The sequence below is a fragment of the Rissa tridactyla genome, chromosome 24 (genome assembly GCF_028500815.1).
Source record: "Rissa tridactyla isolate bRisTri1 chromosome 24, bRisTri1.patW.cur.20221130, whole genome shotgun sequence".
Taxonomy (NCBI): Eukaryota; Metazoa; Chordata; class Aves; order Charadriiformes; family Laridae; genus Rissa; species Rissa tridactyla.
The window spans coordinates 1,564,651-1,582,482 of NC_071489.1; the positions used below are offsets into that span (position 1 = coordinate 1,564,651).

Consider the following 17,832-nt stretch of genomic DNA (forward strand, 5'->3'; position numbering starts at 1 on the left):
TGGACCTCGGCCTGCCTGGGAGTTTTATAGGGATCCTTTCTGGTGCATCATCTCCTACTTATGATGTCTCCTACAGCAAAGAACTGCAAGTTCCACTGGAGTTATACTGGAGGTTCTCAAGATCCGACTGGACAGGGAGGGTGCTAGATAATCTTATCTAGGCTCGTTTTCCCATGAAAGGTTGGACCAGATGATCTTCTGAGGTCCCTTCCAACCTGGGCTGTGCTACAATTCTAAGTGTTTTCAGTGGGATGGGATGGGAGAAGGAAACAAGCCTTGAACAGCTTTTGCTGCAGATAACATGAACGGCTCCTTGCTGTCTGTTGCTGTCTGTATAAGGATAGGGGGAACTTGCAGTTCTTGGGCCCTGGACTGGCTCCAGCATTGGGGATCTGTTTGCAGAGGACACTGACACTCAAGGGAGGTGAGGGGTTTCCCTGAGCGAGCCAGAGTCCGGCGCTGAGGCTAACGGGAGTGTCTGTCTGGAGCGGTAGCATGACATGGGACAGAGCACAGTGCCCTGAGTGGGAGGTTTGAACACGGAGAAGGCTCCTGGAGCTTGTGCAGGATCACTGTGTCTTGCAGGGGTTTTGTTTCGTGTCTTCCACTGTTTGGCTGTTCTAATCATTTAGGTCCTGGAAATTTTTTTTTCGTGTGTTTGACTGTTGGTGAAAGGTCTGAGGATGCACTGGCCCCCATACGCGTGCACCTTCTGTTTCACTAGAGGTCAAATCAAATAATCAAAAAACCAATCCAGTGCTGACCGTTACATGTTCGGTGCTTGAATTGGGTGTTGTCATAAACAGGCATCAGCAGGTCCTCCCAGTGACAAAGTGAGAGGGGCCCCTGCAGAAAGCAGGAGTGAAGAAAAGACATTACCCGCAGGAAAGGTCCAGGAGCGCTGCAGAGAGCGGCGGGCGTCAGCGCCACACACGAGTGGGCAGTGGAGTGGGACAGGCACGAAGGTTGTGCTGGGGGCAAGTGGCTCTCCTGCTGCTGTTGGCCGTAGCTGGCCTTTGTGAGCTGGTGTCACCGTGCATGCCAGGCGAGAGCTGCTTTGTGGACATGGTCGGCCTTCCCAGCTTCCACAAAGCAACTGGCCAGGCTGTATGTCTTCACAGAGACGAATGCTCCCCCGTTCTGGTCTCCATGCTTTCCAACCCTCTGCAACGGCCCCCTCCGTGTGTTTGCAATTGGCTCAGTTGACTAACCTTGTTGTTCCTTCTTTCTCTCCTTCCTCCTATATCCTTCCTTCCCCCCTCCTCTTTTCCCACCCAAATCTCTCTCCTCCCACTCCCTTCTCTGCTGGTCTTAGCCGGTCCCAGCGCTGCAGCCTGTTCAGTATTCTCCAAGCTCCTGCCCCCAAGTCCTCTTGCCAGTCTCTCCACCCCAGCAGTACAACCTGGTATAAACCCCGTTTCCTCTTCTGCGCTGTTTCTATTGTACTCCTGTGTTGCGTTTGTGTTGTATGAGCTTTTGCTAATCAGGTATGTCGCGGACATTGCACCCAGTGGGTTTGGGATTCATGGAGGCTCCGCGCTGCGGTGGGGTCAAGGCAGTGGCATGCCTGAGGCTGTGGGACCCACCGGGGCCGGGCACTGCTGGAATGGCTAATCCTGGAAAGAGCCTGGGGAAGAGCAAGTGCCAAGCCCAGAGCTCCACCAGGAAGTGAATGTTTGTGCCCAGCACTGGGGGGCAGGGGCCATGGCTGCCCTGTGGTCTCAGCCAGCCCTCTGTTGTCTTTTGGGAACAGCGCGCTCCATAGGACATGGCCTCTGTGCTGGGGCCACCCCTGCCTGTGTGGGGCCCTGCATGTCACCAGTGTCCGCTGAGCATTTGGGCCCCCCCAGCAGCTCGCATGCCCCTAGCCCCTGTCCTGCAGAATGCTCTTGCTCTGTGGCTCCTTTTGGGGGACGTTTCTTGGGCGAGCTCCTCCACAGAGTAGGGAGATGGGGTCTGCAGTCTACTCAGCAGAGCTATGTCCTACATGCTGTTGTCCTACATGCTGTCCTCCTCCATCCTTCTCGCTTATCCCCGATGCAGGCCGACGAACTCAGCAACCCCTTTGGGCAGATCAGCCTCAGCCGACAGGGCTCTACAGAAGCACCGGATCCTTCCTCGGCTATGTTCCAGTCATCCCTCATCTCCCAGCATCCTCAGCAAACAGGATTCATCATGGCAACCCCTGGGCAGCCCATTTCCACCTCCAACTACTCCGCCTCAGGGCACACGGCCCCCACACAGCAGGTGCTGCAGCCCCAGGGCTACATTCAGCCTCCCCAGCAAGTAAGGACATGCGCAAGCCTGGAGGGGCTGCGCCCCTCAGCCCAGAGCCGTCGGGCGAGGGGCTGCCGGGGAGCCCAGAGAACAGTTCCTTGAGAGTGGGGCCCCTCTTTTTCTGCTGCGTGTTTGTGATGGATCGATACACAGGGGCCCAAGCTGTGGGTTGGCACGCACCCTCGCTCGGCACAGGGTGATCTCTGCCCCCTTGCTCCTCTGAGCTCACAAGGCACCTCTCTGGGGACCCCTCTGGCCGTTCCTGGCTCGTAGCGTTGGGGGAGGGACAGCAACCAGATTCAGGGCTGACACCTCTAAGCTCTCTTTGGGGTCCTGCAGGGCATTATGACCTCTGGGATTGTTCCCCTTTGCTGTGATGAGAATTGTGCCTACTGTGCTCTTGCACTACTGTGCTGGGAAATGCTTGGATGTGGAGGCTGGGAGGAGCGGGAAGGGGCTGCGGTTCCCTGAGGAGATATCATCTGGCCAGAGCCAAAGCCCTGGGTGGTTTCCTTCGGCAGAAGCCAGGCCAGGTGAGAGAGAAAACTGGTCCTGGGGGACCAGCTTTCTTGGTCCCACTCCCTCTTGTGTTCTCATCACCATGTTTTCTTGATTCTGATAGATTCAGGTTTCTTACTACCCTCCTGGGCAGTACCCGAACTCCAGCCAGCAATACCGATCTCTCAGTCACCCAGTGGCCTACAGCTCCCAGCGCACTCAGCAGCTCCCCCAGCAGTCCCAGCAGCCGGGTAAGGGGGCACAGAAGTGGGGAGGGTCATGTTTCCCTTTCCTGACACTCTTGGTGGCTCTTAAGGATCTCCCATGCGCTGCCTGGGGCCAGGCTGCTCTTCCCTGTCTCCCACTTTTTGCTGGACTTGCTGACTGTAGAGTGCCTCTTGATTGTGCAAGGGAGAGTCGCAATGTGGCCGGGCTGCGAAGGCTGCTTTAGTCTTTTCCCTCCCTCTCGGCATGTGGCATGCACTGAGGTGCTCTAAGGTGGATTTAAAGCCAGGAGCTTCCTTCAGGTCTTTTTACATCTGCCGTAAGGGAAGCCCTTTTCTCACTCTTTAGCAAGAGATGGCGGCAAAGCAGAATTTAAGCCCTCATGTGCCAAGTCTTAGGCTGTTTCCTGTGGCCAGCTGGAAAGCTGCTCCATATAAATGCTGTTCTGACAGGTTTACAGCCAATGATGTCCAACCAGCAGCAAACATACCAAGGTGTAATGGGAGTGCAGCAAGCACAGCCCCCCGGGCTCCTCAACAGCCAGAGGAACAGCATGGGGGGCCAGCTGCAGAGTATGATGGGAGTGCAGCAGGCGCAGCCCCCTGGCCTTCTCAGCAGCCAGAGGAGCAGTATGGGGAGCCAGATGCAAGGCCTGATGGTCCAGTACAGTCCACTGCCTTCATACCAGGTAGGCATCAGTTGATCTCCGGTGAGGGGCTGCTGGGGAGGGAGCCTCAGCTGCGCAGGCCTTGCGGGAAGTGCCCTGTTCCTGTGCCAGAGTGATGGAGCCAAAGGCGGAGACTCACTCGCCTTGAGAAGATACTGCCTGCTTGCCAGCTTGGGGAGGGCATGTCCACATTTGAATCTGTGTAGGACATGTCTTGAGATGGAGGACAGAGTGCAGTTGGGCTCTTCGCCGTTGTGTTCACAGAAGAGCTTGGAGGGGCTGCCCTTGCCTGGGCAAGATTGCTCTGGGCTGCAGTAGACATCTGGCACCTCTTCTACCTTGTATGGACCTCGCTGGTGTCTCTTTGGAGCCAGTTCTCCCTGCTCCTGCTCTGTTACCTGTCATTCCTTAGGGCTGCTTCTTTCCTCCCCGCACAGGTTCCTGTGGCCAATGAGTCCCAGAGTGTGGTCCAGCAGCCCTTCCAGCAGCCAGTGCTTGTACCAGCCAGCCAGTCTGTTCAGGGCGGGCTTCAGGCTGGAGGGGTTCCCATCTACTACAGCGTCATCCCAACTGCCCAGCAGAATGGCACCAGGTAAAGCTTCTCTATCTCTGGTCTGCCTTGGGGAGAAAGGGAGGAAGTAGGCTACGCCTACTGAAAGGGTGTTAGCATCCTCCTCCTGCAGCTAGAGGAGGTGGCTGGGCACCGTAGATGCTGGTCATCGCTTCGGCTTGCCCAATCCTAGTCCCCATGGTCAGCACCTCCTGGACACAGCTGTCCTGCAGCGCGCGGTGCTTCTGTGCTGCTCCAGAGGCGGCTGGGTTTCTCCTCATCCCCTCACCAGAGCACTCTCTGCTTCACAGCCCTTCGGTGGGGTTCCTTCAGCCACCTGGCTCTGAACAGTACCAGATGCCACAGTCCCCGTCACCCTGCAGCCCGCCGCAGATGCAGCAGCAGTATTCAGGTAAGAGGGGCCCCTGGTCAGGGTTGGCAGCGACTGTGCACAGCTTGGGTCAGGTTTTGTAGGGGCTGTAGAGCTGCCAATTCAGAGCCAAGTCTGGCAGCTTCTGTGCGATGGGATTCCTTAGCCTTACCCATCCCCCAGCCCACTGGGAATTATCAGGACGTGGCGCAGTGACTTTGCTCCAGGCCGTTGCTGGCCTGTGCCTGGCATTTTCTCGCCGTGGTGGGCAGGCAGGGCAGGGCAGGAGTGGGCAGAGGGAGCTGCTGTGGGCTGTGGACTCCCTCTGCTGGCAACGCACCTTAGTGTCACTGGGGCAGCTCCTGGGAGCAGGGATGTGGATGAGAGGAGCGTTGGGATTCCTGCATCCCGTCCCAGCTGCAGGGAGGTGGGCTGGGACCTGGGGAACTGGTGCAAGAGCTGGAACCAGGATACTCGAGCGCTGCACCCAGCTCTGTGGTTAGACCCTTTGCTGGAGGGTTTGCTGTGATGCTCAGAGAGGTCACCCAAGTTGCCTTCAACTTGTCCCCTCTGCTCGCATTTCTCCTGTATTAAAAGTCATCACTCTGATGTGAGCTGTGATATCAGAGAGGGATCCCAACCGGGTCTTGGTGGGGCCTTTTTTCAGCCCACCTGGCCAGGCAGCAGTGGCGGAGGAGAGAACACGGTGTTGTAGGGAAGAGGGCGAAGTTGCACAGACAGGCTGCCTCTTGTCCCACAGCAAGCGGCAGCAGCAGCAGTGCGCAGAGCCTGGGCAATACTGCTGCAGTTGTCTCTCCCCAGGGGTGTCTCCGTCAGGCCCTGGCGTGGTTGTGATGCAGCTGAATGTACCCAATGGCCCCCAGACCCCCCAGAATCCCCCCGTGGTGCAGTGGAGCCACTGTAAGTACTACAGCCTGGACCAGCGGGGGCAGAAGCCAGGAGACCTGTACAACCCAGACACCAGTGCTCAGGTATTGAGAGGACTGGGAAGAAGGCAGCTCATCTTTTGGGAGCAGCCTGGTGGGAGAGAAAGGACCCCAGCATCCAGGCTGTCTGGATGGGCTGGGAGACGGGGTGGGCTCATGGCGGTGAGACAGATGCGGTCACAAGCACTGGGGCTGTCTAACGCTCTCCCTCCCCCAGGCCAGCACCCAGCTGAACAGCCCCATCACGTCCCCCACCCAGTCCCCGACACCGTCTCCTGTCACCAACCTCAACAGTGTCTGCACGGGGCTGAGCCCCCTCCCTGTCCTCACACAGTTCCCCCGGCCCATGGGCCCGGCACAAGGTAAGGGAAAGGAGTGGGGACAGCACAGCGGTGGGTCTTTTCCGGGATTTCTTCAGAGCCCTACAAACATTTGCTTCCTTTCACAGGTGATGGGCGCTACTCATTGCTGGGCCAGCCGCTGCAGTATAATCTGTCTATCTGTCCCCCACCGCTGCTCCACAACCAGCCCAACTACAATGCGCACCAGGTAAAATCGGCCCAAACCCCCGCCCACCCACGCTTTCACTGTCCTGGGAGCAGAGCGAGACCACCCCCTTCCCCCCCAGGCAACCCCTTTCTGGGCAGGTCCTGGGGGTGGTTAAGAAGCGGGTCTCACACCCTGCCCTGTGCTTGACACCCCTCGATGAGGCAGCATCCGCCTACCCCACGCTCTCGCCATCCGTCCGGCAGAGCTGCCGTTGGAAACGGATTTCCCTAGAGCCTGGCACTGGGCTAAAATTTCATCCTGCCCCCAGCTTTGCCCAGAAGCAGTGTCAGCCCCAAGTCCTTTGAGTGTCCTGGAACCGTGGCCGTGCCTTGATCTCATCTAATTTGCCCAAGCGTGGGGTCACCCCAAAGGTGCCAGGGGGTGCAAGGTTCATCCAAGTGTCCTCATTTCCCTTCACAGACATGGCCTAGGCAAGTTCGGTCTCCCCTCTGGCTCCCGGGATGCTCTGTAGGCACCGTGAGGCCACAGTGTCTCCTCGGGTGACACGCTATTGTTTTTATTCTTTAAGGGGCAGACTGGAATGAAACATGGAAACCGGAGCAAGAGACAGGCCCTCAAGTCAGCATCCACTGACCTTGGGACAAGTGATGTAGGCAAGTGACCCTCCTCAAGCAGTTCCTCCTTTGCCCTCTGACTAGTCCCCACTGCGTGGCCGTAGCCAGCATTGACCATCTCCAGATGCCATCTCTGCCCACGCCAGCATCCCACAGAACCCGTTGCTGGGGTGGTTGTGGAGAGCGGTTCCTACCTGCCACCACCTCCCCCACACAAACACCCCACACCCCCAGCCCCGTGAGGACTGGCCGGGGGGAGCACAGCCGGTCCCGGTCGGCCGTTCCCATGGGGATGCGGGAGGACGGGGCTTGCTCAGGAGCCCAGTAAACGCTGCCTGCACTGAGCAAAGCTTTTGAGGAAGAGTGGGGAGAAATTGTTGGGGAGCCGGTGATGAGCACCAGGACACCTGGGCCCTATTCCTGCCTCTGTGAAGGTTGAAATGATGGGGCAGGTGGAGCTGGCAGAACTCCCGGGATTTTATTCCTCTCTGTCAGCAGAAAGTGAGTGTCCAGACCCCTGACATCTTTTTCCCACTGTTGCCTTCCCAAGTGACCCTTCCCTCTCATGCTTCCATTTCCCAGCGGGACCAGGGGCTGCAGAGCCCTCATCTTTATAAAGGACTTCGGGGTCTTCCAGGGGTGGCTGTGCGGGCTGAAATCCCCAGTGGATCGTTTCCCCCAAAAGGGGAAGGGACACCCTGTTCCTCAACCCGGGGGTCTCCGCTTGGTCATCAGGGAGGGAAGGAGAGGCACACGTCTGGCCTCTCTGCGCAGCAGTACAAGACCTGTATCGTAGGGCATGAGCCAGACGGCCTGGAAGGGAGGTGGTCTTCGCTGGCTCTCCGGAGGCTTCAGCCTTGTCCCCCACGTCACCGCCACCACCAGCAGCTGGTTGCAGGGGGCCCTTTAAGAGTTGCTTGCCGGAGAGCTGCCCCCGTCCTGGCGGCTGGCACGTTCATTACATGCCACGTTAATATTAGCAAAGAATCCATTCAGCCGGCCCTCGCTAAGCCCAAAAGCCAGGGCTGGAGCCAGGAGGCAGCAGAAGCGTTTGGGTACCAGAGAGCAGAGGCAAAGAGGTTGGCATGACGCGGTCCTGGGCGCGCACGGGGATCCTCCCCATGGGGAAGCACGCAGGGCAGTGTCACACTCAGGATCCGCCCATGTCAGCCGCCTCCATGGCTGCCGCCTGTCTTTCTCCCTTCCGGGAACGGAGGCCAGGAGAGTTGGGTTAGCTCCCGATCCTGGTACCCAAGGATGAGGGGAGGAAGAGGGGGCAGAGCACCCGGGAAAGCCCTAACTGAAAAGCCAAGCCCAGCCAAAGGAAGCGAGGAGGAGCTGGTGTTGCTGGAGCTCTGGGCAAATGGGAAAGACCAGTCTCCTCTCGAAGCAGGCCGTGCAGGGACCGGGATGCGGGCATCAGAAAGGATCGGGATGGGACACTGTAGGGAGCAGAATGGCAGGGGCAGTTTGAGGGGAAAGAAGTGACGGGCGTAAAAAGGTACATTCCTGACGAGGGGGCAGCTTAGCGAAGTGCTGCTTTCATGGGCAAAGTAGAGGTGACTTCTGCGAGCCCAGGGCTTGGCTGGTGAGGAGCGCGCTCAGCAGCTCTTGCTGTGCTGGTGCTACCCAAGGGTCTGACACGTGCTCTCTTTCCACTGCAGTGCTGGGCCGAGTGCTGGAGGTGACAGACCTGCCCGAGGGCATCACGCGGACAGAGGCTGACAAGCTCTTCACCCAGCTCGCCATGGCTGGTGCCAAAATCCAGTGGCTCAAAGAGACTCAGGGGCGCCATGGAGATGGGGGCGGCGGGGACAACAACGGGACTCCAGAGAACGGCAGGCACAGTGACCTCGCTGCCTTATACACCATCGTGGCCGTGTTCCCCAGCCCGCTGGCCGCCCAGAATGCCTCCCTCCGCCTCAACAACTCCCTCAGCCGCTTCAAGCTGCGTGTGGCCAAAAAGAACTACGACTTGCGGGTGCTGGAGCGTGCCAGCTCACAGTAGGGCTCACGCATGGGCACAGAGCACACTGGACTGCGGGCACTTCCCTCTGCCTTCTCTCTTCCTTTCTGCCCTCCCTTCCTCTCACCCTCCTTCCTGGATATATTTATATGGACATAATTAAGAGACGAGAAATTGATTTTTTTTTTTTTTTTATTATTATTATTTTTGGAGTGATGCCCGTGCCCGCCCACCTTACCCTGTGTATATTGTTTTGTTAAGCACTGTGTTGAACCGCACATACAGGTGTTGATTGGTATGTTCACTGCACATTTTATTTAATCTGATTATTATTTGGGGGGTATTTTTGGTTTTGTTTTATTTGGGGGGTTGTTTTTAAATATAAAAAGAAAACTTGTCCATCACTTTAACGCTGCTTTCCCGTTTTCCGCCAGTACCAGTGCTAGGGGCTGTCTGTGCCGCCTCTGCAGGGGGAGGTGACGACCAGGGAGCCGCAGGGGCGCTCGCAGGGTGATGTGTTCCTGCCCCGGTCCTGCCCCCGTGCTTGGCACCTACAAGGGCCGCGAGCTCAGGGCTTGCCAAGGCTGGGAGCCGAGACTGGGAGAAGAGCGCCGAGCACTTTGACCTGGGGCTGGTCCTGTCCCCCTCCCCCCGCCTTCAGATATTGGTAGCCTCTTTTCCCAGCCGCTGGCCCCATGCAGCTGTGCAATGGCAAGAATGGGGGCGTGGGGTGTCCCCGGCTGCATTCCCTGCCAGGAAGCGACATGCTCCTCCTGATTACAGGGGAGCAGCCCTTGAGCTGATGGGTGTGGGTGTCGGTGTGTCCTCCTGCCCCGCGGGTGCAGGAGTTGGGCTGGCACCACCCTACCACCCTCATCGTGGCAGCTGGAGCCTCTTGCAGCATCTGGATGCACCTTCAGGAGCAGGTGCCCGTGGAGAGGTAAGAGCTGCCTGGAAGGCCGGGCGGGGGCTTCAGCCCCCACCTTGGTGCAAAGTCCTGCTCCGCTGCCACCGGCCACCTGGCAGGGGCGCGAGTGCGGGGACGCTGGCACTGGGTGCCTGTCCAGCTGCAGGGACCCGGCACCCGCTGCAGGGCAGCACGATAGCAACGGGGTCCCCAGTTCCCTGCTCCGTGGCAGGTCTCTGTCTCAGTGGAGAGCGGACCAGCAGGATTTGCTGCCAGAGGGTACGGGGCGGCCACGAGAGCTGCGCCATGAGAGACCACACCGCTGCCCCTCTCCCCTTCTCCCCTCCCAGCTGCAGGGGCCTCAAATGCGAGAGCAAACGAGACATCAAGGCTGGAGCACTCGGTGTGCCCCGGCTCCGCGGCGGCCTCGTGCCAGGGGGTGGGTGGGCCCCTGTGACACCCAGCAACCCACTAACGCAAATAGCCAGTGGCTCCTCTCCACCCCGCTCCCCTCCCGGCTCATGCATGGGCTCCAATTTCTCGGCGTCAGCCTCCGCCAGCGCTCAGCTGTCGGTTCCCCTCTGGCCTGTCACTCCCGCCCTCCACGGCACTGGGGCGGCTGCCCCCCTCCCTGCGCACCCGGCACGGAGGGCTGGGGGCTCTGCAGCCAACGGGGACCCAACGTCGGCCACCCTCTGCGGGGTTTTTCATCGCAGGACAAGAGCTGCAAACACAGGGTAAGTGTGTCTCCGCGTGCGGCTCCCTCTCATCGTGGTCACCAACCCCCGTGGGCCCCTGCTCCACCCACGTCGCTGCAAGACCCCAGGGCTCTTTGCTGCTGCAGCACCCCTTGCCCCAGGACCCCCCAGCCCCCATCGCTGTTTCCCTGATGGTGGTCCTGGTTGGTTTCCGTGGGGGCATGGGGAGGCCTCGTGTTAGGTATCACCAAAAATAGTGATGTCTGGGTAGAAGGACCATGGGGATGGTTAACAGTCAAAGGTGGAATCGGGCACGTTTTGGGGGATGCAGGAGCAGATCCTGCCCCGACGGTAGCATGGGGCTTCTATGGAGAAGAAAGCAGGACTGTGCGGGGACGCCAGACAAGCGTCACAGGTGTGCTTGTTCTAGGGGGCCAAGAATGGCACCATTTGCAGTTTAATAGTGAGATGGAGATGTCTAGACAGAGACGGACACGTGCAGGTAGCCCGGGGTCTGGCTCACAGCGCTTGGCACCACCTCCACCAAGCAAGCAGCAGTGCTGCGCACGCCGGGCTGGGAGCCTGCGCCGCAGGGCCCAGCGGGTCCCCCGCGTCCCCAGGACTCGCCCACAGCAGGAGTGGCCCTTGCTGGGGCAGGAGCCGCAGGCAGGGCAGCGGGGGGATGCTGCTGGGGCAGGAGATGCTTCCCATCCAGCAAGGTCTGGCTCTCCTGCCTCCCCCCGGGCACCCGCAGTGGGAACAGCCCCGGCCAACGCGACATCTCTCTTTTCCCCTCACAGCATGACAGAGAAGGAAGTGCCAGAGCCACCGGCTTCACCTGCTTCAGGTGGGAAACCCAAGAGCCGGGTAAGTGGGTGCCCACAGGGCAGCTTGGGTGGCCAGGGGAAGCCACCTTCCTGCCATCGTCAGCCCCAGGAGTCTTTGTGGGGCCGGCGATGTCCCGTGGGCTCCTGATCCAGCAGGGCACTGGGTGGCCATTTCCCAGCTTGGCTTTTCCCTGGGGTGCCCACATCCACGTGGTGCTCAGGAGCCACAGTTTCTCCTTCTGTGGGGACCTCACGGGGCCAGGAGAGTCCCTGTCCTCGCAGCGTTTCTGCCCCGGGACGTCTGTGGTGTCCTCCCACTTGGGGAAGAAGGAGTCTCTAGGTCAGAGCAAAGGGGCAGGAGCCAGGCACCGGCTTCTCTGCCCGCCTGCCTCACCCCACGTGTCTGCCATGTGCAATGCATCCTCTCCTGCCCCGGCAGCTACAGAAGCTGAAGCAACTTTTCCAGCGAAAGCCCAAGGAGGAGACGGCGCCAGAGCCGCAGCCCAACGGGGAGCTGGTGAGCCCCTCAGGGGGACCCATCTACTACATCTATGAGGAGGAGGAAGAGGAGGAAGAGGAGGAAGAGCCTGAGCCCCCTCCCGAGCCCCAGAAACTTGTCAATGACAAACCCCACAAGTTCAAAGATCATTACTTCAAAAAGCCCAAGTTCTGTGACGTTTGTGCCCGCATGATTGTCCGTGAGTCCTGAGGGGGCTGGGGCTGGGGGCCACGCTCAGGGCGAGGGCTGGGGGCCAAGGCTGGCGAGGGCTCCAGCCCAGCCATCCCCGCAGCTGCAGTGTCACATTGCCTCTCCTTTCCACCCCCCTGCCCCCCCACCGCCAGTCAACAACAAATTTGGCCTGAGGTGCAAGAACTGCAAAACTAACATCCACCACCACTGCCAGTCCTACGTGGAGATGCAGCGCTGCTTCGGCAAAATCGTGAGTGTTCCAGCGGCCCCGGGCTGGGGGCACGACCTCGCGGGGGAGGCCGAAGCACCGCGGCGGGGAGCGGCCGGCTCGGTCCCCGTGGGCAGCACCGGGGCGCCATGCCCCACCTCCCGTCCTGGGTCCGAGGGATGAACCCCGGCTTCACCCTCTGCCGGGGGGGTCCACCCGCTCTGCCCTCAGCCCCCGCGGGAGGGCCCACGGGTCGGGGTGGCGGTCAACGCTCTGACCTCCTCTTTCCTTCCAGCCCCCAGGGTTCCGCCGGGCGTACAGCTCACCCCTCTACAGCGACCAGCAATATGCCTGCGCCAAGGATCTGCTCTGTAAGTGCCGCCCCCACGCCGGGAGCCCCATCTCCTCGCGTCCTGGGGCTGAGCCCCTCTCGCCATCCCTATGCCCCAGCAGCAGCCAACAGGAGCGACCCTGTGTTCGAGACCCTGCGGACGGGCGTCATTATGGCCAACAAGGAGCGCAAGAAAGGGCAGGACGACAAGAAAAACGTGAGTGCGGGGTTGGCCTGGCGCTCCGAACGCCCCAGGGTCCCAGCAGCGCAGCCTGCGCCCCATTGCCACCCCCACCTCCCTGCCCGCCCTGCACCCCCTGACAGCTCTGTGCCTTGCAGCCTCTGGCTGCTATGATGGATGAGGAACCAGAGGCCACGAAGACAGAAGGGGGCAAAGCCGAGGGCGGTGAGTGCTGCGAGGGCAGCGGGGCCGGCTGCACACAAGGGCCAAGGAGCTGGGGGGGGAACGCGCTCCAGCCACAAGCATGGGGCCGGGAGGGAGCCTGATGGGGAGACTGTACTTGGGGGGCCCACTGGGGTGGGTTTGACCCTGCAAAAGGGGGTCTTCAGTTCAGGTCTCCACCCTGGGGCACTCTGCTTCCCTCGCTGACGTGGGCACAGGTGACCCTCGGGAGGAAGCTGGTCCCAGCGCAGGGAGCAGCACCAGGAGGGATGTAACCGCCCTCCTCCCATTTCCAGGCACCTCTGAAGGGGACAAGAAGACTGAGAAGAGCCCAACAGATGACAAGGTGGCTGTTGCCCTCACCCTATGCCCAAAAGGCCCCCGGCAGCCTGGGCAGAGGCCGCAGGGATCTCCCTGCTGGGCTCCCCGGGGCTGTCCTCACCCTCTCTGGGGTTCCCAACCCCTCTTTCCTCCTCCCCTAGAACAAGAAGCCACAGCCAGGGATCCGCGGTGGCTACCTGCAGTCTCACTATTTTGTGGCACTTTATCGCTTCAAAGCCCTGGAGAAAGATGACCTTGATTTCCCGTAAGTTCCCAGCCATGTAGGGGGCACAGGGGTGATGAGGGGAAGGACGTGGCGTGTCCAGTGGGGAGGGGGAGAAATCTTCGCCTCAACTATGAGGCTCTTGCGGCCAGGAGAGGTCTGCGAATGAATGAATGAGGGCAGAAATTAGAGCCACGCTGGCTGTGGTTTGGGTTTTGTGGCTTTTCTGGAGCGGGGGCCCTGGCTCTGGCTGCGGCAGCTCTCCCAGCCCCCGGGCTTTGGGCACCAGCCTCAGTCCCGAGGCTGCGGGTCTTTCTCCTGATGCGGTTCCACTCATTTCTTGCCCCCCGGACTTGACGCAGAGCTGTTCCCGCACGGGACCTGGCTATCCCTGAGCCCGCAGGCTGTGCGTGTTCCTCAGCCTCCCCCGACACGGGGCTCTAGGAGCCAGTGCTGTGGGAAGGGCAATTTTCCTTGACAACCTCAGGGTCTCCCATGGCGGGGCGGGGCACGCCCCCCCCTCACACTGAGCCCTGCCTTCCCTTTGCAGGCCAGGGGAGAAGATCACAGTGGTGGATGACTCCAACGAGGAGTGGTGGCGGGTAAGGCTGGCGTCCTACAAGCACAGAGGGGAAAGATGCAGAGCTTAAAGCAGAGGGAAACGTCAGCTGGGAGCGCAAATCGCACTCTGCGGGGCACACAGCCCCCGAAATCTGCTGCGTCCTCGGGCCAAGCCACCACCTGCAGAGGCTGTTTGTCATGGGGGAATCTGGAGGCCATACAGGTTGGCTCCAACCCCCACCTCACACCCATCCACTGACTTCTTTCAGGGGAAGATCGGTGAAAAAGTCGGCTACTTCCCTCCAAACTTCATCATCCGGGTGCGGGCAGGTGAGCGGGTGCACAAGGTGACCCGCTCCTTCGTGGGCAACCGGGAGATCGGGCAGATCACGCTGAAGAAAGATCAGGTGAGATGGGACCACGCGGTCACAGCCCGTGGTCCTCCCGCCCCCACCTGCAGCCCCCCACCCCACGGCCACCCCCTGGCACCCCCCGGCCGCGCTCTGCCCGGCCTGTGACAGCGTCCCCACACTGCCCACCCCCCGGGACGGGACCCCCTCTGCCCAGCCCGGGGGCTGCTGCCTTTCCCCTGGCTCTGTGGGGCCCCGGGGGTCTCACCTGCGCCCCTCTCGCCCCCAGATCGTGGTGCAGAAGGGCGAGGAGGTGAACGGTTACGTGAAAGTCTCCACCGGCCGCAAAGTGGGGCTCTTCCCCGTGGACTTCCTGCAGGAGATCTGAGCGGGGGCAGCGTCCCAGGGCCCCCCAGCCGGGGAAGGGACGGACCCCGGCTGGGATGGGGAGGGGACAGCAGCCCCCCCTCTCCCCGATGCCTGCGGCGGTGGGGTCTCCGGTGGGGACCGTCTCCACCGGGCCGGGGGTGGGGGAGGCACCTCGTGGGCTGTTTCCCCCGTGGGGTTTTTGGTGCCTTCAGAGACACGGGGTGCAGGGAGGGGGCATCCCCAGGCTCCTTCTGGAGGCCGCCCAGCCCCCCCCCGCCCGAGGTGGCGGGTGCCTCGGGGGGGTGAGCGCGGTCCTGCCCCGCTGCTCCGGGCTGTGCGATCCCGGGTTTCGGCAATACACGTCTGCTCCAGCGCCGCGCTCGCCCCGCTTTGGATTTCCTAGGGGGGCGGACGGGGGTCACGGCGGGGCTGCCGGTGGCCCCAGCTGCTGCGGACCGGGCCGGGGGGGGGCCGCGCCGGCGCTTTCCTGCTCCGTACAGGCCCCTTCCCCGACCCTCCACCCCAACGCGGCACCCGCGGCCCCCCTTGGGATCCGCGCAGCCCCGGGCGGTGCGAGGGGAAGGGGGCAGGACCACCCCCCCCCCCCCGCCCCGTTCCGCATCCCCGGGAGGGCCGGGGCCGGGCGCTGGCGCGGGGCCCGGCGGGGCCCGAATAGGGGCCGCGGGCGACAGGTGACGGGGCGCGGGGACAGGACGAGTCCTTGGAAGGCGGGGGGCGAGCACCGAGCCAGGAACAGGTGGCCGGGCGGGCGGCGCGGGAGGGAGCGCCCGCCCCGGGGCCGACACGCCGCCGACCCCGCTGCCTGCGCCGGGAGGGGTGAGGGCCCGGCGGAGGCGGTGGCGGCTGCGCGAGCCGCCCGTGACGTCCCGGAACCGTGACGTCGGCGGTAGCTACGGTGACGGGCCGGAAGCGGGGCCGCGGGGGTGGGCAGGGCGGTATCCATGGCGACGGGGACCGGTAGCGCGCGCCGCCCGTCGCCCCGGCGACAAGCAGCGCTGGGACGGCCCGGCCCGGCGGGGCCGCAGCGAGGCCGCGATCGCCGTGGAACCCGCCGGGCCGGGGCGGGCGGAGGCCTCGGCGGGGCCGCCGGCGCTGTGGGCTCCCGGTACGGGCCTCGCCGGGAGGGGGCGCTGTTGACGCGCCGCGCGGCACCGCCGTATGCACAGCTCTGCAGACGAGGCGGCGGCGGACGCGGCGCCCCCTGGCGGACGGCGAGCCCTGCAGGCGGCGCGAGCCCCGTCCCGCTCACCCGCCGCCATCGCGGCGTCCCCGGGGAGGGGGCGGCGGGACCCGAGGGCGAGCCGGTCCCGCAGCCCCGTCCCGCTACCGGGGCTGCCCCGCGGAGGCCGCCGGCCGGGCCGGGGTCGGGGGGGGTCCCCGTGCTCCCCCCGCCCCGCCGCCCCCCCAGTGCCGGCCCGGCCGCCCCTTTCTCATCCCGCCCCGCCTGCAGCAGGGGCTGCGCTGGAGGGGCTCGGCTTCCGCGGGGCGGGGGGGGCTCCACCTTCCGCCTCTGGCCGGGCGGGCCGTGCCGGGGCTGCTGGCGCCCGGGAGCCGCTCCCGGTGATGGAGCCGGGAAGGAGGCACCATCCGTGCCCGGATCCGTTCACCCAGTGGCCCGCTGCCAGCTCCCGCGGGAGTGCGTGGCCCACGGCCCCGGCTCCCTGCCAGCCCGGGCCCGCCCGGCCCAGGGTCACCGCTGCCGGATCCCCCTGGCGCCACGAAGGGCCGGGGCCTGCGGGGTCCCCCGGCCCGCAGCGGTCCCTGAGGCTGCCGCCGGGCGGGGGGCACGGGGGCAGCTGCCGGGTCTCCGCACTGGGGGTCCCTCCCCAGCCCCAGCTGGGAGACGCTGCTCCGGGGCAGCAGAGAATGATGGAAATATGGGGGGGGGGGGGGATAACACATCTCCCAGGACTGCTTCCTCCCTGCTCACTCACGTCCTTACCTCCTGTCAGACAGCTTTTAAATGCCGAACCATTAAAATTTTCCACCTCATTTGCAGCTCCTCATATGGTTAATTTTACTGGGACTGTCTATTTATTTATTTGAAGAGCCCTGCGGGGGGGGGGGGGGGGAGGGGGGCTGGAAGCTGATTTGCTGCATCTGAGAAATAGGGAGGGGAAGGGGGGGGAACCCACCCAGGGAAGGGGGGAAGGCTCCAGCTAATTTAACAGCTGAAGAGAACAACTTAATTAGAGTCATCTGGAAAATCGGGTAAAACCCCTTTCATCAGCCTCCCATCCCCAGACCCCTTCCCTGCCAGCGCACACGGGCTTCTCCGTCGGCTGTGCAGGATGGCACATGCGTTGGGATGGGGAGGGAGTGCTGGGGCCCAGCCCTACCAAGCAGATGGCCTTCATTACATGCAAGATCTAATTGGATTGATCAGCAGTTAATAGGAGATTAAGAGGTGAATTCCTTCCCCCCCTCACAGCTCCGCCATGTGCCCAGGTGCTCCTCACAGCCTCTCCGGCCGCTGCAGCCCAGTCCCCTGCTGCCCTCCGCCTTCCCCGGGGTGGACAACTTTATGGCAAGTGAGATGCGGGGGGCAAGCAGAGGTGGGGAGAGTCACATGAGCCAGCAATGTGCGCTGGCAGCCCAGAGACCACCCCCATCCTGGGCTGCATCACAAGAAGCGTGGCCAGCAGGGCGAGGGAGGGGATTCTGCCCCTCTGCTCTCCTCTGGTGACACCCCACCTGGAGTACTGCGTCCAGCTCTGGAGTCCCCAACGTGAGAAGGACATGGACCTGTTCGAATAGATCCAGCGGAGGCCACAGAGATGACCAGAGGGCTGGAGCCCCTCTGCTGTGGGGACAGGCTGAGAGAGCTGGGGGGGTTCAGCCTGGAGAAGAGAAGGCTCCGGGGAGACCTTCCAGCCCCTTCCAGTCCCTCAAGGGGCTCCAGGAAAGCTGGGGAGGGACTCTGGAGCCGGGAGGGGAGCCATGGGACGAGGAGGAAGGGTTTTAACCTGAAAGAGGGAGATTTAGATGAAATCTGAGATACGAGAAATTGTTTGCTGTGAGGGGGGTGAGCCCCTGGCCCAGGTTGCCCAGAGAAGCTGTGGCTGCCCCATCCCTGGAGGGGCTCAAGGCCAGGTTGGATGGGGCTTGGAGCAACCTGGGCTGGTGGGGGGTGTCCCTGCCCAGGGCAGGGGGGGGACACTGGATGGGCTTTAAGGTCCCTTCTAATCGGAACCATTCTATGATTTGAACCTGATGGGCAAGAGGCTGAGAGTGCCATGGCCTCCTCCATGGGGGGGAAAGGTGGCGCAGGGTGGCCTGGTGTGGTCAGGGGAGCGTG

The 17,832-nt window shown here is 62.4% G+C and overlaps 2 protein-coding genes across 15 annotated transcripts in view; both read left to right on the forward strand.

Annotated features, from left to right (window-relative positions):
- R3HDM2 (R3H domain containing 2) overlaps positions 1-9,028 on the forward strand; it is a 53,877-nt gene extending 44,849 nt beyond the window's left edge. For 7 of the 12 annotated variants that reach the window (XM_054183256.1, XM_054183257.1, XM_054183261.1 and 4 more), the window contains 11 exons: positions 1,316-1,405; positions 2,044-2,286; positions 2,900-3,026; positions 3,453-3,688; positions 4,105-4,259; positions 4,529-4,629; positions 5,410-5,579; positions 5,752-5,896; positions 5,983-6,083; positions 6,613-6,697; positions 8,323-9,028. In XM_054183256.1, the coding sequence (XP_054039231.1) occupies positions 1,316-1,405; positions 2,044-2,286; positions 2,900-3,026; positions 3,453-3,688; positions 4,105-4,259; positions 4,529-4,629; positions 5,410-5,579; positions 5,752-5,896; positions 5,983-6,083; positions 6,613-6,697; positions 8,323-8,666 (1,797 nt within the window). In that variant the 3' untranslated portion in view covers positions 8,667-9,028. Of the gene's footprint in view, positions 1-1,315; positions 1,406-2,043; positions 2,287-2,899; positions 3,027-3,452; positions 3,689-4,104; positions 4,260-4,528; positions 4,630-5,395; positions 5,580-5,751; positions 5,897-5,982; positions 6,084-6,612; positions 6,698-8,322 lie in introns of those variants that run through there. The other 5 variants (XM_054183252.1, XM_054183254.1, XM_054183258.1 and 2 more) reach the window with 3 other exon arrangements.
- Positions 9,029-9,517: 489 nt separating this feature from the next.
- Positions 9,518-14,886, forward strand: STAC3 (SH3 and cysteine rich domain 3). Of its 3 annotated transcripts, XM_054183263.1 has the most exons (13): positions 9,518-9,564; positions 9,882-10,268; positions 11,030-11,096; positions 11,496-11,754; positions 11,900-11,997; positions 12,251-12,326; positions 12,406-12,503; positions 12,626-12,692; positions 12,986-13,035; positions 13,172-13,275; positions 13,784-13,835; positions 14,064-14,201; positions 14,434-14,886. In XM_054183263.1, exons 1-13 carry the CDS (start codon positions 9,533-9,535, stop codon positions 14,530-14,532), a joined length of 1,527 nt encoding a protein of 508 aa, XP_054039238.1. In that variant the 5' UTR covers positions 9,518-9,532; the 3' UTR covers positions 14,533-14,886. The 3 variants fall into 3 exon arrangements, with proteins under 3 accessions (XP_054039238.1, XP_054039237.1, XP_054039239.1); XM_054183262.1 differs by lacking the exon at positions 9,518-9,564 and having other exon boundaries at positions 10,042-10,268; positions 12,409-12,503; XM_054183264.1 differs by lacking the exon at positions 9,518-9,564 and having other exon boundaries at positions 10,066-10,268; positions 11,523-11,754.
- The last annotated feature ends 2,946 nt before the right edge of the window (positions 14,887-17,832 follow it).

Excerpts from the sequence above, each read along its gene's own strand:
- STAC3 (XM_054183263.1), top strand. The coding sequence starts at position 9,533 with ATGCACCTTCAGGAGCAGGTGCCCGTGGAGAG. Across the intron at positions 12,327-12,405 it reads CTGCGCCAAGGATCTGCTCT|CAGCAGCCAACAGGAGCGAC; the intron begins GTAAGTGCCGCC and ends CCTATGCCCCAG. Across the intron at positions 13,836-14,063 it reads CCAACGAGGAGTGGTGGCGG|GGGAAGATCGGTGAAAAAGT; the intron begins GTAAGGCTGGCG and ends GACTTCTTTCAG.